At 49.5% G+C, this 24,732-nt stretch overlaps 1 protein-coding gene across 1 annotated transcript in view; it reads right to left on the bottom strand.

The window, feature by feature from the left end:
• Nucleotides 1–24,732, bottom strand: part of LGR6 (leucine rich repeat containing G protein-coupled receptor 6) — a 149,610-nt gene that overhangs the window by 53,591 nt on the left and 71,287 nt on the right. The window contains exon 4 of the mRNA XM_054181275.1: nt 18,907–18,978. Within this exon, the coding sequence (XP_054037250.1) occupies nt 18,907–18,978 (72 nt within the window). The remainder of the gene's footprint in view (nt 1–18,906; nt 18,979–24,732) is intronic.

The raw sequence follows: 24,732 nt of genomic DNA, 5'->3' as shown, positions 1-24,732 counted from the left end.
CCTCGGGGAGAGATGCTTGCTGTCTTCCCCGGCCCCAGTGTGCATGTGTGTCGGCTGCGCAGAGCTGATCTCACCAGAAACATCTAATTGGTGCCTTCGGGCAATCATGTCTCTCTTCCTGTCTGAGTTTATCTTTAAAGGCTCGATTGAGTTACCTCCTATCCCATAATAGGATCTAAGTTCCTTGTAGTAACATAAGAAGGAGATGATGTCACTGCAGCTAAACTCCTCCGATAACTTACTAATGACTGGGGCCAACACCTCAGCGCCTTTGTCAGGCAAGACTCCCAGACGCACTGAGTCAGTACCTGGCTTGTGAGCTCCCGGGGAACTCGCCGTGCAAGGAGCTGAGGGCACAGCGAGGGAGGACGGCTCTGGAGATGTGCAAAACATCCTGCTTGAAGGCACTCCATGCCAGCCTGGCTCTCCCTCTGCCACACTGCCCCACAAGCCAGCTCCACACGTGCTGCTCTTTCTGCTGGGCACAGCACCCAATGGGGCTTGGACACACAGGGGCAGGAGGTTCTGGGTCCCTGAGCCTGCCCAAATTCACCCAGGCGAGGAGCAAGGGCTTCTTCCATCAACTGTTACCAAACGGGACAGGAGAAAGGCAGCTGCGGACTTCAGTGCTGACCTCGAAAGTGGGAAATGGTTCAATTTCTACTCTGCCTATCATGTCCTTGTGGTCATAACGTACTGCAGATACAGTGGGAGAGTTGACCTGTTGGAGCAGGTCCAGAGGAGGCCACAAAGATGCTCAGATGGCTGGAGCACCTCTGCTATGAGGACAGGATGACTGACTTGGGGTTGTTCAGCCTGGAGAAGAGAAGGCTCCAGGGAGACCTTATCACAGCCTTTCAGTACTTAGAGGGGGCTTATAAGAAAGATGGGGACAGACCTTTTAGCAGGGCCTGTAGCAATAGGACAAGGGGTAGTGGTTTTAAATTAAAAGAGGGTAGATTTAGACTACAAGAAGAAAATTTTATGATGAGGGTGGTGAGACAGTTGTACAGGTTGCCCAGAGAGGTAGGAGATGCCCCATGCCTGGAAACATTTAAGGTCAGGTTGGATGAGGCTCTGAGCAACCTGATCTAGTTGAAGATATTCCTGCTTATTGCAGGTGTTTGGACTAGATGGACTTTAAAGGTCCCTTCCAACCCAAACTATTCTATGATTCTATGAATGACACATTATTGAATAGGTAAAACATTGCCTTGTAGACCTGCTCCAACACCCGGTCTGTCTGCCCCTGCCACAGAAGAGTTCACGGCCCTCAAACAGGACTCGCCAGAGTTCCCTAGCTCCATTTCCAGACTGAAAACTCTTGTGAAAACCATCCCCGACAGTCAATGAAGACACAAACGTGTTCCCAGTCCCTTGGCTGTGGAACAGGACCTGCTGGAAAAGTTTGCAGGGCTCTGTTTGGACTCCAATGAGTCTTCACTTCTGACTTAATGGGACGTGTACCTCTGGGAAGCCCTCCATGAGGGATGCTCAGGAAATGAAATCAGAGCAATACCTAGACTCCACACAAAGTGCCTTTGCTACAAACAAGAGGGCTTTGTTATCCCCAGTTGCAGACACCTCCAAAACCCCTCAGGTCAGAACCGTGCAAGAAGGATTGCCAAAATCTCTGTGCAGCTACAGAAACTGCTGACAGTTGGGCAGCTGCACTCCACCGCTGCGCCGACTCCCCGACCAGCCCTCTCCTTGGCCGCCTGGCATTGCCCCCCTTGCCCATGGTGCCAGGCACAGGGAAATGGCGAAGGTACAAAAAGCAGCCAGAGACTAAGCAGAGTGGCTCAAAGGCCCACCAAGCAGTGTGGGTCCTGAGTATTTGCTGGGAAACATGGTGTTTGTCAAGCACACAAGCTAGCTGGGAAAGAGAAGGGAGAGCAGCTCTTGGGGACATAAGGGACAGGGCACACTGCTCTCTGGGGATAGAGGCTCTGAACAGGTCATGGCACCTCGACAGATCCTGTGGGCCAAGCATGTACTGGGACATAACTGCCAGCTCACACCTTGACTGCACAGGGACCAGGGCCAGGCCAGGTGCATCGCAAAGTCCCTGTCTGGTAGTGGGGACATGCAGGGGTGTCACAACGGCATTCATGTCTGCCTTGCTCCATCCACTCTCCACTCGTGAGCTGACATGGAGATAGGGCTCCAGATGTCCAATCTGTGGCGTTTAACTCAGGCAGTCACTGCTAGACTGGTGGTTATTTTGTTTTGGTGGACGCTTGGGTGGGAGCCTCCTCCTTTTGAGGTGCTGGACTGTACCCTGGTGTGTTCGAGTGCCTCCCTGTGCTGGGTGAGCACCCATAGGATTCCCCATGACCTTCAGTGCAGCCAGCTTTGGTTTAGAAATTAAATGACCCTCACCCTTATAGCTCATAGACTATACTGGGGAGAAACACTGGCCTTTGCTGAGAGCCTTGAGCCTTGATGATCATGCATGTGGTGCGTCACTTCTCACTAAACATGTGTGACCCACAGCTGGACAGATGTTGTCCTGGAGAGGAGTCCACAACAGCTCTCCATCTCACCAGGGTCTGAGGCCCTCTGGCTTGGTCCCTCCACAAGTTACCAGGCTGTTTTAAACAGCATGGCAGCCACGACTTGCCCCTGAGCCAACACAGGGGTCTGGGGGACCCTCCCCTGGCCCCTCTCTGGCTAAGGGGCTCCTTCATTGGCCAGACAGAGTAGTTTTTGAGCCACACCACAGCTGCAGGGCACTGGAAAGCTCTTCTGCTCTACCTGGCAGCAGGGGCTGCCTTGGAGGTGTAACACTGAGTCATGAAAGCAGGACATGGTCTGTCTGGCTGTATTTGGAGCTAGCTGCCAGTGCCCCTACTCTGCCACGGGCTCAGTGTGGCCCTGGAGAAGTTGCTTGGCTTTCCTTTGCCTCCTCCTTCCTCTGTATGAAGGGAAGAGTAGCCTTGCCTGGCATTGCGAGGCGCTGTGAAGGGAGCTGCCTCCCCTCGAGGGCAGTTAGCACTGCAGATGGCTGTTAGGGGACAGATTGCTTGGACCATCTACAGCCTGGGCTAGCAGGTACCTCACAGATCACGGCATTGAGCTTCTACTGCCAAAGACACCATGTCTGATAGAGCCTGGCGTGCACGGGGCTGGCTCCTGATGCTCCTAAAATTTTATGTTTACCACATCACTTGGCTAAAAATTAACTTGATGTTTATCCTACCAACAGAGCCAGTGATTCCTCTGCCTTACTTCATGAAGTGAGACAGTTCTACACTTTTCAACCCTGACTCTTGCTAGACTGACTGTGCTTCCATCTACCCTGCCATGGGAGAAGCTCCTTGAAGTCCACAGGGTTATGATAGAGGCAGAGAGTTACAGATGAGAGCAGATTAAGGGCCGTGGCTGTGTCTTCCATAGAGGACTAAATGCTGCATAGATGGGTGCCAGTTTAAATACGTTGTTCATTTCTTACTTGCGTTCCTGTCTCCAGGTTACCTGAAGCTTCTCTGTGGTTCACCAGGAGTGCTTACACATTCAATGCATGTAACATCTGGGACCCATCTTCCTTTTGCACTGACACATCTACTGTATGTAACATCTGGGCCCCATCTTCCCTGCTGTGTGGCTGTATCTACTGTACGTAACATCTGGGGCCCATTGTCCATCTTCTCTATTGAGTCGTCACTAGGGAAATGCAGCATACCCTGGATACTTGTGTGTATAAGCGAGTGAGTTAAGGTTCATGAGTCCCCATAATAAAGGTCAATGGAAAACACATTGGAACTTAATATATGACTCATATGCAAGTGTGTGTGTGTGTGGATTGTGGATGTGAGCTGTGATTATTACTTCTTTAGTGTCTACAATGTTCTAGGCACTAGAAGGGCAGTCAAGATAGCGTGTGTCTCCTCCTGAAAGCTGTTACAGCCTGAGCTGGGAACTGAAAGTGCATATGGGAGGGGTATGAAGATGGAATTAAGTTTCTGTGTTTGTCAGTCTCTTTCGAGGGACATTTGCTCATTGAAAGGTGGGTACTGCAATCATTGCTGTGTGGGCAGAGAAAGGCAGGAACAATATAGATAAGCGACCACTAGTTTCAGCTTGATGTGAATGATCTCTTGGATGTTTATCCAAATGGAGTTCCTGGTTGCCACACTGGATTGCTAGCAGTCAATATAGAAAAGTCCGGAGGTGGCTACAGTACATGATGGGTACAGCCACGTAGGTATAACCTCTGCCAAGCTGCTGAAATACAGCTCAAGCCATCCATCCTGTGCTATGACCTCGTCACTCGGGAGATCAACTGGTGAATGCTGGAGGTGCTGGGGCATAGCAAGGGTGTCACTCACCATCACCCCCTTCCAAGTGGTGCCTACCACTCAATGAATGTGAAAATTAGAAGGTGAAGTGTCAAGAGAGGAATTGACTCAGGGGATCATCATGAACATGATGGCCCAACTCAAAATCACTGGGAGCTGAAGAGCCTACTCTCTACACGTTTCAGGAAAGAATTTCAAAAGCTGTAAAGGTATGAAACTGCTGCTTTTTACACACGGTGTACACAGATGAGGCAGCTGACTCAGTCAGGGGTAGTTTCAATATCTGCTGACACCATTCTTGGGAGAAGATCGTAATTTATGCAGACACCTATTCTTCTGTATTATTTGCCAGTTCAGCCACACAATAAAATAAGTTAGAGTGACTGAAGTTTGCTAAACTTTTAGCTGTTAGTCTGATAAACAACATGACACACTCATCTTCCTGGGACATGAATCCAGGGATCCTTCACAACACGGACACTCATAAGCATGAGCCATATGGAAATTTCCCCTACATAAACCTCACAACATCTCAGTGCTCAAAGCCGTGGAGCAGTGGATGAAGGACAAATGGAGGCAGGGATTTAGTGGGTCACTGCTAAAGAGAACTGTTCCTTGAGGAAGACACATTCAACAGCTTGTGTGTGGTCTTTAAATTTTCCTCTCAATGAAAGCTATTGAGGTCATCGCGGTGGGATAACCACATTGCATTTCATGCTTTTTTAGTGCTAAGCAGAAAAGGCTCTAATCTGACCATCTGAGTTCCTCCCACCAACAGGAAAAAAAATCATGTCTGTGATGTACAGAATATCCATGTCAGAAGCCTTTCTCATTTCTGACTTGTCCCCAGAACAATGGTTACAAATCCAAATCCCTCCAGCTCTGGAGTGCAGAGAAATTCCTCTCTGGTTAATGGGTAAGCTGCTCCTTGCACTTGTATTTTTGCGCAAGATGATCTCCTCTGATAGCTTTCTCTGAGGGCTACACAAGTGTGGGCTGGGTTCTGTGCACGGGGCCATGGGGGAGGAGAGGTGTGCAGCTCTGCTTTGGTACCCAAGCTCTGATGATGTGTGTTAGCTTGGTGATGTGTTTTCACCAGATAAAAGTGGGGGGTGGGGAGAGGGGTAGGAAAAACACATCTCACCCAACCTTATTCACACAGAACTTGAAATAGGGCCTTTCCATAGCCAGAAGAGAAAACCAGAGTCCTCCAGGGAGTGACTCATCCCCCCAGACAGGGCTCTGAGATAACAGAGATTATTCACCCTCTGGAGATGCTCATCATTTTCCACTGCTGACTAGCTGAGATGAGTAATACCTAGATGGCTACAGTTAGAGAAGACAAATCCACCTGGTCTACCTGAGGGAGATGTGGCCACAGCAGAAACTTACCTGAAGGGAAGGAAGGTTGTGTAGTGAGGCCATGGAGGGTGACTCAGCATTTGATTTCCTTCCTGGTGGTATCTTAGGATCTCCCACCATGAGGGAAGGATCTAGCACTCCTGTTATAGCAGAAGCACGGAGACACCAGCCTCCTGGTCCCAGCCACTCAACTTTCCAACTTCAAACCTGGCCCAGGCTGCTCTGTTGTAATGCCAAATGCCAGTGCGGCTGATCCCGCTGCTGCTCTTTGAGGGCTGCAACAGGGAGGCAGTGAAGCTGCTTGCTGGGGGCTACCAAGAACACAGTGAACAAGCCATGGTTTTCACCCCTGTAGAAGAGGGTGATACATTTTCTGCTAAGTGGATTTGCCAATGGCTTTTAAAAAGGTATTATTGCTCATCATTGCAGTAAAAATGCTAGTTCTCTTCAAAGGTACCGCGGAACACTCCATAAAGAACACGGGGAGACAAGCTGAATGGCAGAGAAAACTGTGGAAGGTCCAGCCAGGCACTTTGTTTTCCAGTCTGGGATACTCTTGAACCCAGACCGGGGATTTTGATCAGGCCAGTGTAAGCAGAGGAACAAGTCCAGAATCTGAATCTTGGATTTGTATTTTAATGCCGCTTTTTCTTCTCAGACCTGGTCTGATATTGCCAAGCTATTGCTGCCAGTCCTGGTGACAAGCACAGACCTTCAGTGACAGCTCAGATTGGGTCAAATGGAGAAGAGAGCTAGCAAGCGGCAGGTTGGATGACTGTGGTACGTGGAACCAGAAAAATCTTGTCTGCTCAAAATCTATGCCAAAAAGCAGTAACTCCTCTGAATTTGTTTTTTCATTCCTGAACCAAATTATGAGATGTGGCCATAGAGGAGGAGAGCCTCAGTCCCTTCCAGGGACATCAGCCCATCTGAATCCGAAGAAAGGAAATGCAGCTGTAACATTTCCTCACTGTCTGTGCACTGGCTCAACTATACAACTACCGCTTGCCATTTTTCAGGTGAATCTCAGCTTGTGCACAGTACACCTGGGAGGAAGGGTCATGCCATGTGGAGACAGAGATGCTCCTGCTTCCATACAGCCAGCGAGGAACACTAAGAGCAGCCAAACTTCATCAAGGACTCACCACACCATGGCTACATCCCTGCATGAAATTACCTGCAGTACAGCCAGACGTGTGGCATGCCTGACTGCAGTGTTCACTTGGATGTGGTAGATATCTACTCTTGGCCCCTCCTAGATTTTCTTCTTTGTAGAAATGCCATTAAACACTTGAAATGCCAAAATGAAGACCGAACTTTGGGAAACAAGAATGGGGACAAAACTCCTCTGACTTAGCTCTGCTCCTCTCCAGAGCCACCTGCTGAGAAGAGGTTCCTCAGGGAAAAGAGAGGATTTCAGAGATGAAGCAGGAAGGTTTTGAGCAGCAAGTGTCCTCTAGAGTGGAAGGGACTTCTTTAGCATGCTGCCTGCGCTGTGAAACTTGTTCTGGGCTTTCTTTCCTGCCACAGACATGCTTTCTGCTGCAAAGCGGTCTGTAACAGGTGAAATTCAATGTCCTGTGCTCTCAGCAGCAGCAATAACCAATAAAGTACTTGCGGTTGCTTTCTTTCAGTCTAACCTCAGATTCGCCATTAATAATGACCTCACAGCTCTTCCTGACCTCTTCTTCATTGTGCTCCAGAACAATAAATCATCTTACGGGACTGAGGTGGTCTTGCCACAAGACAAGTTCTAAGCCAACCGATTGTAAGTCACTGCTATATTATGTTGACTTTATAAATCTCTGGTTTTTTCCATAGCTTTTATCCTCTAAACACCCAATGGAAACAACACTGTTCTTACACCTTACTGCACCACATGTGATTTATAGAGAAGAATATTGCTGTTAACAGCAAACTGTCAAATCTCAAATAGATCAAAGAAGTGAAATGAGGAATGAATTGACTGAGCTCTTCAGGCCATGCTGATTCCAAAGTAATTTTTTTCTCCCTTCTGTCATAAGAATTTATAAGTTTGTTAGAATCTGATCAGGTGGGAAGAGCTTTCCTCCTTTGTCTACATCAAAGTCCACATGTTCTCAAGTTGCTATAAGTCATTCTTTGCATTTTAATCTCCGGCCATATGTATGAAAATAATTACCTGCCTTGAGGGACAGAGGATGAAATAGTCTTTATTGCATTTCCATAAGACTCCAAAAGGTTCCTGCTAAGGATGTCAGAGAAGTGAACCAATGGGTTGGAGGAACCGGATTATTTTAGTTAGAGGTAAAACTAACCTGCGTGCAGGGAGTGTACATGTCAGGCTGATTTAGTGCTTAGAGATTATGAGTCAAGTAAAGCTGAAGTGAAAACAAATTATAATGGGAAATGATATTTGTAAAAACCATGAAAATGCTTGCAATGTGTTTAAGAACAATGTGTATGATACAGTTTGTCCTCTAGGTTGCATCCCACCAGCTTATGAAGGCATCAAATCCTTCTGCAGGACAGATGAAAAAAGGACAGACACTGCTGTCATATAAGCACCTGAAAAGGGAAGATGATGTTAGCAGGACCAGTGCTGGTGGGACTGGAGTCTTCCTCAGGGAGACTGTTGCTGATTGATTTCTGCAGAGAACCACAGATTTGTGGCAAAGTAGCAAGAGGGATGCAGTGAACAAAGGCTGTGAGGGAGAAAGGAGAACTAAAATGAGAGCAAGGACAGGATCCCAGGGAATGGGACCTATTGTGCTGTTGCTCACCGCCTGGGTGTAGTTGCAGTGGTGATGGCTAACTGTGTACCGGGTGCATTAGCCACCAGGTAGCAGGAAATGGTTTGCTCTAGGTGACTCACACATGCTGACTTGGAGGGAAAGTCTCTTGCTTATCTGCAGTTGTTTCTCTGATGTGCTGCACACAGGAGGAGTCACCAAGAGACAGAAGTCAGATGGAGACACAGTCACAGGGTTTTTTTCCTGGACCCTTTTGCTTTAGCGAACATACCATCAAGCCCAACAGCAAGAGAATCGATCCTTTTGGGATACAGGGCTAACAAACTGCCCACAAGGACTGAAGCCAGTGCTTGCTAGCATTATCGTACATCTTGCCCAGGAGACAAGAGAAAACTCAAAGTGCATTGAGGAAAGGAGGGAAGAAGAGCCCGACCTCGTGGTGCAAGATCTTGAGGCTTCACTTTGACAAAAAGTGGCCAGGAACCATTCTCCAAGTCTCATGCCACAATTGGTTTCTGTGCTTGCAAATGCAAGGGTGAAACGGGGTATGGGCTCAGCGTGCTAGAGGCTGCTGGGCAGCAACAGCTGTGGGGAAATCCCACGGTCAAGGATGGTGCAAGGCAGATTGGATGAGGCAGAAATATCTGGAAATTACTTTATTCAACTGAATGCAGCCCTGAGAAGAAGGACTTGGGGGTGTTGGTTCATGAGAAGCTCAACAGGAGCTGGCAATGTGCGCTCACAGCTCAGAAAGCCCCCCACACCCTGGGCTGCCTCCCCAGCAGGGTGAGGGGGGGATTCTGCAGTGCTGCCTCCAGCTCTGGGGGCACCAACATCAGAAGGGCGTGGACCTGTTGGAGCAGGTCCAGAGGAGGTCACAAAGATGACCAGAGGGCTGGAGCCCCTCTGCTGTGAGGACAGGCTGAGAGAGTTGGAGGTGTTCAGCCTGGAGAGGAGAAGGCTCCAGGGAGGCCTTATCAGAGCCTTCCAGTACTTGAAGGGGCTCCAGGAAAGCTGGGGAGGGACCCTGGATCAGGGAGTGTAGTGATAGGACGAGGGGTAACAATTTTAAACTGAAAGAGGGGAGATTTAGATTGGATATGGGGAAGAAATTCTTGGCTGTGAGGGGGGTGGGCCCCTGGCCCAGGTTGCCCAGAGAAGCTGTGGCTGCCCCATCCCTGGAGGGGTTCAAGGCCAGGTTGGCCGGGGCTTGGAGCAACCTGGGCTGGCGGGAGGTGTCCCTGCCCAGGGCAGGGGGTGGCACCGGGTGGGCTTTAAGGTCCCTTCCAACGTAAACCATTCTGTGCTTCTATGAATGGACTTTGCAGACCTTTAGCCAAGACACCAGACTTCTAATTCCCTCTTATCCCAAATATTAGTATTGAAGGACTATGATTTACATGCTCTCTCTTCTGTGGAGCAGGGTTACCAGTTGTTTAGAGGTTTCTGGGCAAATCCCTGCACATGCAGGCACAGATGGACTAGAGCTGCGGTTAACACCCTGATTCACATGCCATGATCCAGCTACCAAGGACGTAATGAGGACATCAAGTTTGATACACAGGTGAGCATCACAGCTCATCCCAACTAGATTCAGATGCCTCCTTTCAAACTGTATGTCCCTCTCCAGCTGTGAATGGAGAGGACCAAGCAGCGCTGTGAGTGATCCATCTCCGAAGGCAAGTGTCTACTTCCAGGATATTATTTTCTCCCCCAGTGTATCTCTCTCTCTCTTGACTAAACGGTGCTGCTCGGACACATGGAAGTGAGCTCAGCTGGACACTCCCACATTGCTGGTGTCCCACTGTGGGGCGTTAGATGACATTATGTGTGTTAGCGTCTCTGTGCCAGCTATGTCCATACTCTTGGGGCCTGGGGTCTGCATAGGGTGACATGCATCCATAAGGCTCTATGGGAGGAGAAGTGAGCTACAACAGGGTGGGAGATAAATGAGTGGATGCCTTTATCCAGCAGAGAGAAATATGACTCTGGAAGCTTTGTGCCTACGCTGCTGTGTCTTACGGGGTCCGAAAACCTGCTACTGTCTCAGGGAGGCCCAAAGTCTCTCAGGTCACAGTAAGTAGCTATTAACACAGTTCCTCCCCAGTCTGGAGGAGGTAACCCCAAGGAAATGCACAGAGCTCTGGGATTCATGCCCATAGGCTACAAATCAGATCAGCATGCTGAAAGCACAGGCTGGTATTGTGGAGCTGAACTACGGTGGTAACTTTGGGAAAGCAGTACTGGGCCACTTCTTAGAAATCTTATTCTCCTGGAGCCCCTCGCCTCAAAGCCGGGTGAGAAAAGCTGTGATTATTGTCCTGTGGCCACCATATAGCCACCCATACTGGAAAAACTCTGACGATCTTCTGGCTGGCACTAATCCCCGCTTCCACCTCCAAACTGCTGTGTGCAGCACCCACCCAGACGAGCCAGACACACGCCAAGCACTTTCCCAAAGTGCTGATCTGCGAGAAACTCCAGAAAGAGCCAGCCATTTTCATCACTTTCCATAAGTATTTGAAAAAGAAAAACCAAGAGTTTATCTTGATCTCTTAATCCATCAGTTTTCTTTTCTCTTTGCTTTGCAAGCCTGGTAATTATAATTTATAGCACCTGCTCACTTTGAAATACCTTGGACTCCTTCTGCCTGGCAGAGGAACAGACACAGTGCCCATCTGCTTTAGGTAAGTGCTCACAAACCACAAAGTCGTTAATTAGACTGACACACGACTCTTCCAGAATACACATGGTATGTTGTATTACTGCACCTATAAACCACTGGTAACCAGATACTCTGCCAGGGGATCACAACTGGATCAGAGCATTACGTAAAGCCTTGGCACCCCTTGCAGGGCTCAGAGCATTGCCATCAGGTGTGCGTGTTCTCTCTAATCCTCCCCACTGGGCTTCCCAACATGCTTCCCAGATAAAGCAAGCCTGCTGGGAAGCAGCTCCCTCACACTTGGTAGGAGGCTCAGTCTCCAGAGCTTTGTATTCTCTTATTTTGAAATCCAAATTTCTCTTTGTATTCATCTAGTGATCCTTGCCAAGGTCTCCTTCCCGACAGCTCAGGCTCCAGGCAGTGATGCCTCCACATCCTGTAGCTGACAGGGAGCAGGGCAGGTCTGATTCTGGCCCCACGGGCATGGCTGCAGCTTCAGAGGACCTGTGATGAGGGGTGTTTGTAAGGACAGGTGTGTCTGATGTGGATGGGGGTATTTGGGTGGATTTGACACTTGCCTCCTCAGGCTGGCTGGCATCCATGGGGCAGAGTGAGTCATGAACAACTCTGGTCGGGAAATGCCGAATCCCTGTAGTGAATGCCTCCTTGTGGAGGAGTGGCCCAGACCATATGAAGTCCCTGATGAGTGATATTCAGTGATTTGCAGCAACCCAACCCGGAGCAGCCAAGCTTTGGGTCAGTGCATGAAGTGACAGGGAATGGCTGCCCTAGACCTACGAATGCCCTTGGCACAGAGTTATGTTGAATGACTGGAAACCTCCACCTGGTCTGCCAATCTTCCCAGCCCCTGTGTTAGAGTTTGCGGGAGGAACCCTTGTTAGTGTGTTTGAAATATTATTTGCCAAAACTCAGGACTGCATCTTCACAGAATCACAGAATGGTTCGGGTTGGAAGGGACCTTAAAGATCATCTAGTTCCAACCCGCCCCCGCACCATGGGCAGGGACACCTCCCACCGGACCAGGCTGCTCAAAGCCTCATCCAGCCTGGCCTTGAACACTTCCAGGGATGGGGCATTGACAACTTCTCTGGGCAACCTGTTCCAGTGCCTCACCACCCTCGTAGTAAAGAATCTCTTCCTGATATCCAATCTAAATCTCCCCTCTTTCAGTTTGAGGCTGTTACCCCTCGTCCTATCATTACACTCCCTGACAAAGAATCCCTCTGCATCCTACCTGTAGGCCCCCTTTAGGGACTGGAAGGATGCTATAAGGTCTCCTTGGAGCCTTCTCAAGGTTTTGGGGTGGATCACATAGGGCAATGGCAACAACCTCTTGGAGATTACCCACAGGGGAACACTCTGACCCTCCCATCTCACCTAAACTTCCCTGAATCTAGTCGTTTTTTTGTGTGCTGTCTGTCCTGTGAAGGACTGGAACTTCAGTAACTTAGGTTTCCTGAGAGCCAGTATGTCTCATCCAGGTTAGTTAAAATTAGTGTCCTCCCATTGCTAGTTCCTGCACCACCACATGTCTTTTGTGGGTGACACCACCCCTGCCGTGGAAAATCCTGCATGCCTGAAGTTCATGGGTTGGCAGGTTTGAGAAGGCTTCTTGCCTGAAGACAGAGCCTCACCTTATCCAGATCAGAAGGGAAGAGCAGGGGAGGCCCACAGAAGGAGAGCAGTGTAAGCATGGTCTTCGTGACCCCTGGCCAGTGTTTCTCCTTCCTTGTTTCTGGTTTTCTAGAGACAGATGTGAGAGCAGGCCATGTTAACAGAGAGCTGCTGCTTCCTCTCCCTGGAGGTGTAATCCTTTGTTCAGGCTGCCACAAAAAAAGCTGTGTGGGAAGGGATGCTGGATGCATGTGCAGTGCAAGAGGGCTCCAATGTGGAACAGGCTTTCCTGGGGGCAAGGTACTCTGGACGGTTCGTGCCCTGACTGTGCCACGGACTCTCTGATCATTCTGGCCAGGAGACTCCTACTTCCCTTTGCATCATCCCCCAGTAAAAAGGAGGAATAACTTTCCCTCTTTCTCCGAGTGACAACGTGTATTGGAGTTTCTTTCTGCCTGGACTTTCCTCCCCTGGAGCGTGTATGTACAAGTTGATGTCCTGCTGTTAGAGACTCCTAAACTTGCTGCAAACTTCCCAGCCGGTACCATGTCCGCACAGCACGCATCTTGCAGAGCCTGAGGAGTGTCTGGCTGCCTGCATTCTCCGGCATCCTCAGCAGAGGGACTTCAGTACAGCTCTGAACATGCCACATGCCTGGGACCCCAGCTTGGACCCCAGCGGCGCAACAAAAGGACCCAGCAGTGCAATTCCAAGTGCTACCAAGGCTTGGGTGCGTGCATCCTATCTCTCCAATGCTCAAAAGGCAAGACAGCTGCCACCTCTGGAGACAACTGGAGTTTATTAATCACTGTTTTTTGCTTCCTATTTCAGAGACTCCCCTGAATCCACGCATCAGGTTTTTTGCTACATTTCATCTCTAACTTGGTGCTGTGCAGCCACTAAATACCAACCTCTCTCTGTCCACAGTGGCTAGAAGCATCCCCTTCTGTCCCTCTTGTTTGGCCAACTCATTCCTTGAATTGCATGGTAAGTCCTACTGGTAGAGCTACACTCAAACAATTGTTCTCAGCTTCTACTTAGTTTGGCTGCTTCTGTTGCAAGTCTTGGAAAAGACTTGCGTATTGAGGAGTCTGCTTTTCCTCTCCTGTGTCATCTTGTCTTAAGAGATGTATACTTTCCCTTCAAATCCTGCCTGAATCCCAGAATGACGAACATGGACATCAAATGCAAATATCTGAAAGAGCAAGAAAATAATCAGCACACAATCCCCTTCTGTCTAGTACAGCTGTCTGTTCCACCCCAATCCTGTTGGCTCCCATTTTCACCCCCCTTTTCAGCTGTCCTGCCTGCTTAGCATGTGTTGCCAACTTGCAAAGCAGATAGTTAATATCCCACGAAGTGCCATACAAATCCGGTAACTCATGAACTGTCATGATGTGCCATAAACCCGCTTCCCCTTCTGACTGGAAAAAAATAGTCTCTGGCACCACGAGTACACTGGGTCTCAGATGACCTGACCAGTAATGCTTGGAAACCATGCTGTGGGTGACCTATGGGTGTTCCAGGCTGGCTAATTTTTTGGCAACGAATACACAAGAGTCTCATAAACTTGTGGAAAATGACTCAGATATTTGAAAAAGAGGAAAAAAAATCTCTCTCAAACGCAGACCTCTGGGCCTGAGGTTAGTAACTACATTTGGAGAAGTTGTGGTAGTACCAGTGAAAACCATCTTAGCTCTTTATCTTAAGACATAGAGACTGTCCACACTGTGCCACTCCTGTTTTCCAAATCAGGTCTCATTTATCTTTATGGACCTTTTCCCTGCTTGAGTAGAGAGAGAGGGTGGCTACAGAAGAGCATCTCTTAACATGAGCTAGAAGGAGAATTGTAAGAGTCTGCAAGCACTGGCTTCTCCCTTGAGGGAGCAGCACAGCTTGGAGACCCAGGATGAAAGCAGGTCACGCTTTCACCAGTGTGAGACACAGGAGTGGTACAGTCTCATAAGACACACTGTGTGTCTTCAGAAATGTCCCCCTCCACTCAGGAGGCAGGGCTGTGCCTCACAGCCGTGCTGGGCTTAGTTACCAGTAATGGTTCTTGGGCCTTCACCGTGCCCAAGGGTTCTCCGCTGTACAGTTTCTGTATAAAGAGGAGAAAGTGCAAATCATCATCTTTTTTTGCACGTGCCCTCCACACTTTCAAGTGCCCAAGCTAGAGATATAGACAGGGCTTGGTGCAGTGCTGACGTGAATCAGAGCTGGCTTGTGCCTGTCCTCTTGGAGAATAGCTCTCTGCAGAGAATAACTACCTCGGGGAATAACCACCTCCTGTCCCCTCCATCTGAGGGCCCATTTTAATGCAGCCTGTTGATGATCTGTGATCAGGGTCATTCTGAGAGGTACCCTGTGCCCGTCCTTTAACCAGGTAGCTCAAACAAGGAAGAGGTCTCCATCGCATGGGATGCTTCTGAAACTTTTGCTTCCAGAGACTGCGGCCCCTGGTTTGCAGAGTTGGACCCAGCCTTAGGGGCACAACATGGAAAAGCGACAGTAGGGGACCTTGATTGATCCGTTATGGCTGTACTCTGAATTCTTGTAAGCACAGAAAGAACAGGATGGGTGAGGTGGGTTCACTGATGTGACACCTACAGAAGATACTGTGGTTTTGCTGCTTGCTTTTTGTTATAGAAACCTCTCTCCTGGAGCTTTTCATCTTGCACACAGTCTGTCCCAAATACTTCCCCTCCTGGTGACTGGTGCTTCCACGTACCGGTCGTGTCATTGCAGAGCCCTGAATGAGGTATGGAAACACCTTAATGTGGCAAGTGGAGCCAGGACGCCTAGGTCCTTTGCTAGGACTTTGCTGTTACCCTAGGGAAGATGACTTTGCCTTCCCACGCTGGTGTTGTTCTTGCCAGTGCAGCGCAAGCACTGACAGTGAGTAAACTCTCTCTGGAAAGCACTTCTGAGTGTGCAGCTAGAGATGACTCTGTGCAGGTGTTATTATCCTAATGGGGAAAGATCCACAGCATCTTGCCCCACCGTTTGCTGTGTCTACCAGTTCCCACTAATTTGCTGCCTGTGGCTTAGCTAATCCTTTTCCAGTTTCTCTGATCAGGTGAGATGTGATGAAGCCCAACCGCAGCTGGTCCCACCTTCCTGAGCTGGCGAGCGGGATACCCGTCTGGCTCAGGGGGAGAGGTGTTGCCAACACAGATCTGCCACAAGGGATTGTGCTGTTTTCCCAATGCACATCTCTTATTTTCTGATACTCTCTGCCAGTTCTCAAAGTTGGGCCTCCCAAAAAGCCTGTTTAATTAAAGTCATCTGTGTAAAGATGGTCCAGAAGCCCTAGGCAGTCTGTGACCATGAGAATGAGTATCCAGGCTCCCTTGGCTGGAGGGGCACTTTAAGCTCCATCCCATGAAATGCTTATTTTCCCAGCAGCAGCCTTCCTTTGAACGTATTTACTCTCACTGTGCCTGGCGGATGGCAGATAAGCTGTGGGTTTGACTGGTGTAGTCAGGAACATTGGATGGAGGAGTCCTACAGGTCAGAAATTGTTTCCCCCTCTCCAATCCTGAACCCAGGTCTTGTCAGATCTAGCAGGTTTTTGCTTTTTTTTAAGAAAGAGACAGGAGTGGTAGGCCACTGTCTTGGTCCCTCCTGTACACAGTTTGTGTCTGGGACAGGAATTTGGGTCTGATGAGAGGCTGGGAAGGGAACCTGAGCCTCAGAAGTGGATCTGGGGAAGGCTCAGAAAAGGGGCCCTGCTCCAGGGGGATGAGGGCAGGTATCCTAAAAACAGCTGGTGAGGGAGAAGAGGAGTGAAGGAGCCAAGACTGGGCATGGGTGCACTGCTGGGAAGAAAGACCTGTCTGAACTACCAGGGGCTGAGGGGGGCTCTGAGAGGGGAATAACAGCCCAGAGAGGTTGTTCCAAAGGGCCAAGGCTGCTGGGGAAAGGCAGGAGGTCTCTGCTTAGTCACCTTGGACCCTGGATGGGAGCCTACGGGCTGGGCAACCATGCTCAGGGGGCAAATGGAACACAACTGGCTACAGCAGCCTCTCTTGCCCCTGCTGCGGTGGCTCTTGAAACCAGTCCTAATACGACAGGCATTAGGCATGTCCCAACCAGACATGCCCTGATACTCAGCCCTCTGATTTTATTCAAAGCCTAGCATCCCTCGGGTTGTCTGAAACAGCTTATTTCTTACTAAAATTTGCTCTTACTATTCAGTTTCTGCAGGAAGAACATGAGATCCCAGCTGGCCCACGCTCTCCCTCCTCACCCAACTTTGGAGACACCTGGGGGGCCTCACAGTGCACTAAGAGCAGATACCTCTGTGTCGATTCAACACAGATAAAGCAGATAAATCATCCTGCCATCCTGAGCCTTATACGAAGCCCAAGAGTTCTGTGAGCAACTTCTTGGAGCATTTTGCATTTCTCATGTGCCATATGGTATTTCACTGGGAGTTGTTGGCCGAGGGGGTGGGGCTTGTGGACCTTTCAGCACTGTCTGAGGTGGCCCCAGGCCAGGTGGCCCAAGCAGCAGTGGTGCTTGCAGGCAGCTGAACCTTCAGAAGCAAAGGTTGGGTCTATGCAACCAAGGGCTCTGGTGGCACTGGTTTTCACACACTCTTCATGGGCATAAGAGACTCAGGCTGAGGCGGGGGAAGGGCATTCCCGGAGCAGACCCATTGTGGTGACCTTCCATGTCATGTTTCCCTTGAACCGGTAGTCACTTGGAAAACTTTGGACATTAGATTAATCTCCAAATCCCCTCAGAAGAGGGTCTTGACTCTGGCACTGGTGGTGATGTCAACGTGTTCTAATAACACCCACAACCATGTGCCGGTGATGTTTCAGCAACAAACGTTTCAAATCTCTCCTGGCAGAAAGAACATTCATATCCTGCAGCCAACATCCCCATTGCAAATTAATATTTAAATTAATATTTACAGAAGCTCATAGTTGGTGTTGGGAGACAGGTACATGGGTGTACATGGAGAACTGTGCCCAGTTTGGGGCTGCCCAGTATAAGAAGGATGAAGAGGAACCAAACGGGTCCAGTGGAGGGCTGACAACTGAGTCACGGTCCAGAACACTTGCCCCATGAGTAGAGGTGGAAGGAGCTGGGCTGGTTTCACCTAGCAGAGAAGATGATGGAGCCAAAGATGATGGAGCCAAAGATGATGGAGCCAAGCTCTGCTGGGTGGTTCCAAGTGATCAAACAAAGGGTAATGACCACAAATTGCACTCCAGGAGTTTTAAGTTGGACTTGAGGAAAAGCTTCTTCCTCAGGAAGAACAGCCCCAGGCCAGGTCACCAGCGAGGGGGGGAACTTCCTGCTTGGAGGGTTTCAAGGCTAGGACAGACAAAGCTGCAACTGCCCCACCTAGTATTGGTGATAGTCCTGCTCCAAGAAGGAGGCTGGCCTGGAGACCCCCAGAAACAGCATCCAGCCAAAATTTCTATTATAAAGAGACACGGTAAGACTGGGACTGAAGTTACGGATTAGGGTTAAGGTTAGTTTTTCAGTGGTTCAGCCCAATTCAGAATGCTTTTACAAGCCTCATCAGTGCTGCTGACACCAGCTGGGTGATTACCCAGACCTTCCCTAAATTCAGTGACACTACCAGGATCTGATTGCGACTGTGTCCATACTCAGGAAAACTGCAAATATTTCAGTGATGCGTGATTTTTAGTGGATAGAGGAGCACAAACCTGCTGTGGATATAGTTACTTTAAAGGAAAAGCACAATCGCAGCCTCAGCTGCTTCTCCTGGCTGAATCACTAAAAATGTTTTAAAGCATTTCTACCCTAACACAACTACCCTCTATTTGGGTAAAATAGCCCAACTCGCATGTTGACAGACCAGAGTGTCCTCTGTGCTCCCTGGCAGGTCCCTTCCCCTCTGTGGTCCACAGTGGAGAGGACAGAGCCCCTTCTGGGTCGATATTTTCCAGTGTTCCTTGAAATACGCATTGGCGCTGGTGGCCTTTTCATCACGACGCACACATAGGGAGCTGTAATTTCAACATCCTTTACCAAGACAGTATTCCTTCCTTGAAAACTGCACTCCCCTCCCTTCTACGCTAAGTGACAGTAATCTTTGCTTTAATTGGGAAAGAAAAGGAAGAAGGGACAGAACATCCTTGACAAAGGAACTAATGACTCAAATGCTGGGAAGCCCAGGGCCCCCAAGGGACTGTGCAGCTCGCAGCATTGATTTTTAATGACTTACAGAGATTGGAGGTTTGGAAGATCTCTCAGTGCCTCTGCAGGGATGCGACTCAGCTGATTGTTCTGCAACATCCTATAATTAGAAAAAAGAAAACTTTATTTAAAAAAAAAAAAGAAAGCCTGACACAAAATGGAGGATGTTGCTGCTTGTTTCTGAAGCTGTCCTGAACTCTTGTTGGAAAGCCAGAGGGGTTGGAAAGCACCACGTTGGTCACCCAGGGATCTTAAGCACGCTTGCAGGCAGGTGGGCTGCAGTCCAGGCTGGCCCAGGATCCTGCAGCAGAAGATCCCAGGGAAGGGCAAAGAAGCTGGTGAGGGGTCTGGAGAAAAAGTCTTATGAGGAGCAGCTGAAGGAACTGTTTTTTTTTAGTCTGGAGAAAAGCAGGCTGAGGGGAGACCTTATCGCTCACTACAACTACCTGGAAGGAGGGTGTAGAGAGGTGGGGGTCGGTCTCTTCTCCCAGGTAACAGGCTATCACCTATGGGACAAGAGGAAATGGCCTCAAGTTGCACCAGGAGAGGTTTAGATTGGATATTAGGAAAAATTTCTTTCCAGAAAGGGTTATCAAACATTGGAACAGGCTGCCCAGGGAAGTGGTTGAGGCACCGTCCCTGGAGGTGTTGAAAAGATGGGTAGATGTGGTGCTGTGGGACATGGTTTAGTGGTGTTTTTGGCAGTGTTAATGGTTGTCAATGATCTTAAAGGTCTTTTCCAACCTGAATGATTCTATGATTCTATCCACCAGGGAGGTGTGATCATAAAGTAGCCTCTCCACTGCTTACGTGCATCTGTTAGTCCAGAGTGATAACCAGTGTTTTCAGCTGAGTTGTCCCACATTTATACTTGTGTAAGACATCCTTCTCCCAGTGTGTGTCAGTGGTGGTTACCTCTGCAGGGCCTATGGAAACTAGCCTGTGGGCAGGTTTCTTATTCAGCTTGTGGGACAGTTGCAAACACAATGGATGAGGAGCCGCTCCGCAGCGGTTTGCTAAGGGTCTTCGCAGCATTGGCACAACTTGCAGCAGTAACTGGAGCTGTTGTGGAAAACAACCAAACCAGCCCAGGGGCTTCAGAGAGAGCAGGTGGCTGGGTCTGTTGTGCTGAATGGGCAGGACCCAGGGGGAATTTGTAACATAGAATCATAGAATCATTTCTGAATTCTCAGAAATGGATGTGAGCATAGGGCGTGGAGAAGAGCCATGGACACTGAGGTAACTACAGAAGTGACCGGAGAGGAGGAGACACTGGGTGTCAGTGCTCCTGTCCCAGGGCCAGGTGTCTGACTGGCTCTAGCGATTCAGGCAGGCTCAGAACCAGACCCCAGGAGTATTTCTGACCTCGTCAGCCGATATCCTCTCTCGCTGGCCTCCCGGAGCACCACGGATGTGAGTTTACTGGATATACTATCTCTGTATCTCTGCAAAGGCTAAGTTTTTGACTCTGGACCAGCCTCTGTCCTGAACCTACTTGTTCCTTCCAGAATTGGGACATCACGGGCACATGCTCCCCTGGAAAGCAGAGACATCCCAGTGTAGTAGCTGGGCTGGGGAAAGTGCCTAAAGTAAGGAATGTTTTACATATCTGAGGTTTCTATTTCGAAAACCTTCAAGGAGTGGTTGCATATGATGTGAAAAGGAAAATGGTGCTTAGGGGGCTGTTGTAATTACTACCAGTGTCAAAGGGACGCAGCACAACCTTAGTAGAGAGGGGCAGCCCAAAGAGTACTGATGCAAGCAGGAAACTTTCCCATTGCTGTGACTGCTAGCTTTACTGCGGAGGATTCGGAGGTCTGTCATGAAAGGACAGTTTGAAAAAGACCATTGTACAGACAATCTTTGAAAAAGGAAAGCTATAGGCCACACAACTCTTCAATTTCTGGAAGAAAATGGGGACTTATGATTAAATTATTTATAGGCACACAGAAGAAAAAGCAGGGAAACAAGCAACTGTCAGTAGTGGCTAGCGAAAAATGAGTTGTGCCAAGGCGATCTAATTTTTTTCTATACAGGGTGCAAGGCTATGAGAATGGAGAGGCGAGCATTGACATCATCTACCATGACTTCAACTTTACCTTAGTAAGATGTTAAATGCTGGCAGCAATGCAGGAGAGAAGACACTTTGTATGTGGTTTAAAAAGGCAGCAGAGAGGCCATACTCAAATTAATAAATGGTTCCCTCTCAAATGAAGAGCCTGTTTAAGGGTGTACAGCTTCTCTCCTGGAGATGACACTCAGCACTATTGCTAAGGACCCAGATGATAACTGGGAAAGGAAGGTTTTTACTTCTGTTGACAATACAGGGCTGCACAAGGCACCTTCCACATACGAGGAGGGGAGCAGAGATTGGCTAGTGTGGGAGAGCAGCCCTAAAATGCAGGATGCTGCAGGGAGACTAAGAGAAAGGCTCTGTGGATTGACAGGGGTAACCTGCTGCACAAATACAGCTGGGAATGGGCATGCAGCCCTGCCGAAACTGCCTGGGGCTGGTGGAGATCCCAGGAGACCTGAGGCAAGACAGACTTGCTATTGGGAGAGACCCTATGGGGCTACATGGGGCTGTGAGGAGCAGGACACCAGCTGTGATCCTTCTGCACCTCTTGATGCTGGGCAGGCTTTGGCCAGGCCACGCTGTCCCATCTGGGACCTGCCCTGCAGGACATGGGGCATCAGGAGACCAGCCAGAGGACAATGGGCAGAAGGATGAGGAAATGCCAGATTCCTGCCCGTGGGGAATCTAGAATAGAAATTACAGGGGTGGGAGAAGAATGGAATTGGGATAATTCGGTCTAGAAGAGAAAAGGCTCAGGAGGCAGCATGGGAATGTCAGGCACGGAGATGTGCAGGGTGCCCACACACCCCTCCTCACCGGTGGGGCTGGGTGTGTTTGAAGTGGCTCCGTCTGGCCATGCCCTCCTCCTGCATCTCCTCCGCAAAGCTGGTCACGGGCAGCACAAGTGGCCCCAAGTGTCCTGGTGCCTGCAAGGGGCAGTGCGAGAGTCCGAGCCTTCAACGCTCTGGCAGCCTCACTTCTCTGCTCCATCAGCTCCTAATTTTCCTCTAATCACCCTGTGGTACCCGATTCCCACCATCCCGCTGTTCTCAAAATACTTCCCATGTTCACTTTCCTGGGTGATCTTCTCACCGCCTGCTCGGCGTGGCCATTGGCCAAGTGCAGGGATCACCAAGCACCACGAGCTTCCTCGGTGCTGCCCCCAGAGCCAGTTCCCACAGGAGGCATGCTGCAAGGCTGGTGGGACCCCTCTGAGATGAGTGTCACCCATGGAGGACATGGGGCTGGTGGCTGCTGGCAGAGTGTGAGCTGTGTCCTGGCAAGTCCATAGTCATCAGCCCTGCTTCTCCTTCCACACTTGTGAAAGGGGAGTGTAAACCCCAGTGATCGATCCCTTGGGTGCTCTCTGCAGCCCGCTGGGATGGGGGAGCTCATCCAGGTTGTCAGCTGTCACGCAAGGACCAACATAACTCCTGGGGCTCCTGGTCCTGCATACAGGTTTGTTTCTGCACCCCAGGTGTGCTGGAGGCATAAAACACTGAGTCCTGCAGCCCAGTGAAGAAGTACAACAATTCAAGTCTGTTAAAAATCAAGAAGATGCACAGCTGAATACAGAGTGATAGAGACTGGGGCTTTAGGAAGCGCTGTTGGAGTGTTGGTGGGATGCTCATTGGATCTCAGTGGCTTTGTGATACCTGAGCTCAGTGTTCAGAGCTGATCAGTGGAAGTAACTGGAGTCAATATTAAAGCAAAACCTATTGTCATACTACTGCTGGATCCTGCTGCCTCCCATCTGTTACAAGTCCCTCCTCCAACCAATAACACACACTGAGAGACTTTCCAGACCACCATCAGTATGGGCTCATTCCAAAATGAAGCCATTTTGGCACAGACAAATGATATTTAAAGAAGATGCTCCAGAGATCTCTGAAACCACTAGAGTGCTGGACAGTGCTATTTTTCATGGTAGCAGGACAGCTAGGGAAGTTTTTGGATGCTGGGACTGGGACAAGAAGCAGTGCTTCTTCACATGCCACATAATCACTCCAATAGCTCATCACCAAAGCATGATACAGAGAGGCCAAAAAATAGTTCCAAACAGGGTTAGATAATTTTCTAGGGACAGGGCCACCCTGTTATTAAACAAGTTCTTCATTCAGCCTCAAGCTTAGGAAAACCCCAGCTCTGCTCACTGGGAGCTCAGGTTTGAGCAGGAAAAGACATGCCGCATCTACCACTGGCTGTCTCAGCATGGCTTTTCTTACAGTCTGGTATTAGGGACAACCCCTGTCAGGCCCCTGGTCACTGCAGTAAATCCTTACATGTCATGTTAAACCATTCTTGCATATTTATTTTTTTTTCCATGAAGGGCCCTTTCAACAATAAGACATGACATGATTCTGGTACGAGCTTGAATAATTGTACCGAAACCTGGGGGATGATGTCAAGGAGGTCTGTACACACTAGCAGGAGCACATCTCCTTGCTGTGGCATCTGGTTCCTTGGGCTGCCCTTTACTGGGGTACTGCCCTAAGTACCTCTCTACGTGGTGGCATTTCCCCTTTTGGGATGCTGGTCTTGTACAAGATGGAGGAGGCCAGTGCTGTAGCTCTCTGAGGAGAGCACCCACAGCAGGAGTCCTGGGCTCCAGGCCACCTCCAAGGACGGCTGATGTATTCTGCACTAAGGGGTCACTGCGTGACTTATGTGAACAGCATTGCAAAGAGGGAACAACTCTGCAAACCAGTCATCTCCTGACTTCATCTCCCCGAAAGCCTCAGGCATGCCCTGTCCCCTCCCTGCATTCATGCTCCCCCAGGAAAGGAAGCTGTGTTCCAGAGTGTGCGCAGGGATCTGCATTGGGATCCTTGGTATGCCGCACGGTGACTGACTGAGGCACAGACATGGTCTGTGAACCTGGACCTCCACCCACAAGATCACAGCAACCCTGAGATCTCAGGTCGCATTGGCCTCAGCCTTTCTCCATCAGCATCTGTCTTTGCTCCTGCCTCTCCAACAGCTCCTGGCTCCAATTCAAACAAAATTCCTGGACTTCATTACTTTCCTACTGCAAGCTGCTCTGAAGCAGCAGCCTGGAGACAACCTTAGTCAGAGCTTGACTTCTTGTGCCTATGGCGCCATCTCACCACCTACCCAGCCCTATGCCCACTCTGGTTGGTGCAGTTTCTCAATTGCTTGAGAAAATTTTCTGTCTTCAAGCAGCTGTATCAATGAGTAAAGTCCAACAAGACTGCACTGGTTGAGGAGCCACTATCAAATGCAGCAGCACCAGGCCTTCTGGACAAGCTGAGGACACTGATGAACATCACAAGCAAAGACCGTTCAGGCCACTCAGACCATTTAAAACCAAGTCTGGATAGTGCACTGTCACCTGGGGTTGGCACTGTTCAGGTGACCGTACTGGAACTGGCAGACACTGGGAGATGTGGACACACAACCTGCTATCCACAGCAGTCTGACTGGAACCAGCATAAATCACAGATCTTCAGAGGTCAGGTTTTATTTTCAAAAGTAGGAGGATTGTTTGTTGGCAGGGACCACACCTGAATGACCAGAAAAATGCTGGGATCAGGTTCCATCACTCCAGGATCCTTGCACAAGACAGTCTCAGCACTCAGAGGTACAGGCCTGTGCATGATAAAATGTCCCCATCTTGGGAGGCTGAAGTGACTCAGCCAACACAGTCAAAGGGCTGTTACTGCTTGAGGCAACTGTGCCTGGAGCCCGTGCATAGGGATTAAAGACATTCCAACCTCTGCACGTTCGTCTTCCCTCCCCATGGGAGCGTCTCTTGGA

The sequence above is a fragment of the Rissa tridactyla genome, chromosome 21, assembly GCF_028500815.1.
Source record: "Rissa tridactyla isolate bRisTri1 chromosome 21, bRisTri1.patW.cur.20221130, whole genome shotgun sequence".
Lineage (NCBI taxonomy): Eukaryota > Metazoa > Chordata > Aves > Charadriiformes > Laridae > Rissa > Rissa tridactyla.
Note: the sequence above shows the minus strand (reverse complement) of the source record. Positions and strands in the feature narration are given on the sequence as shown.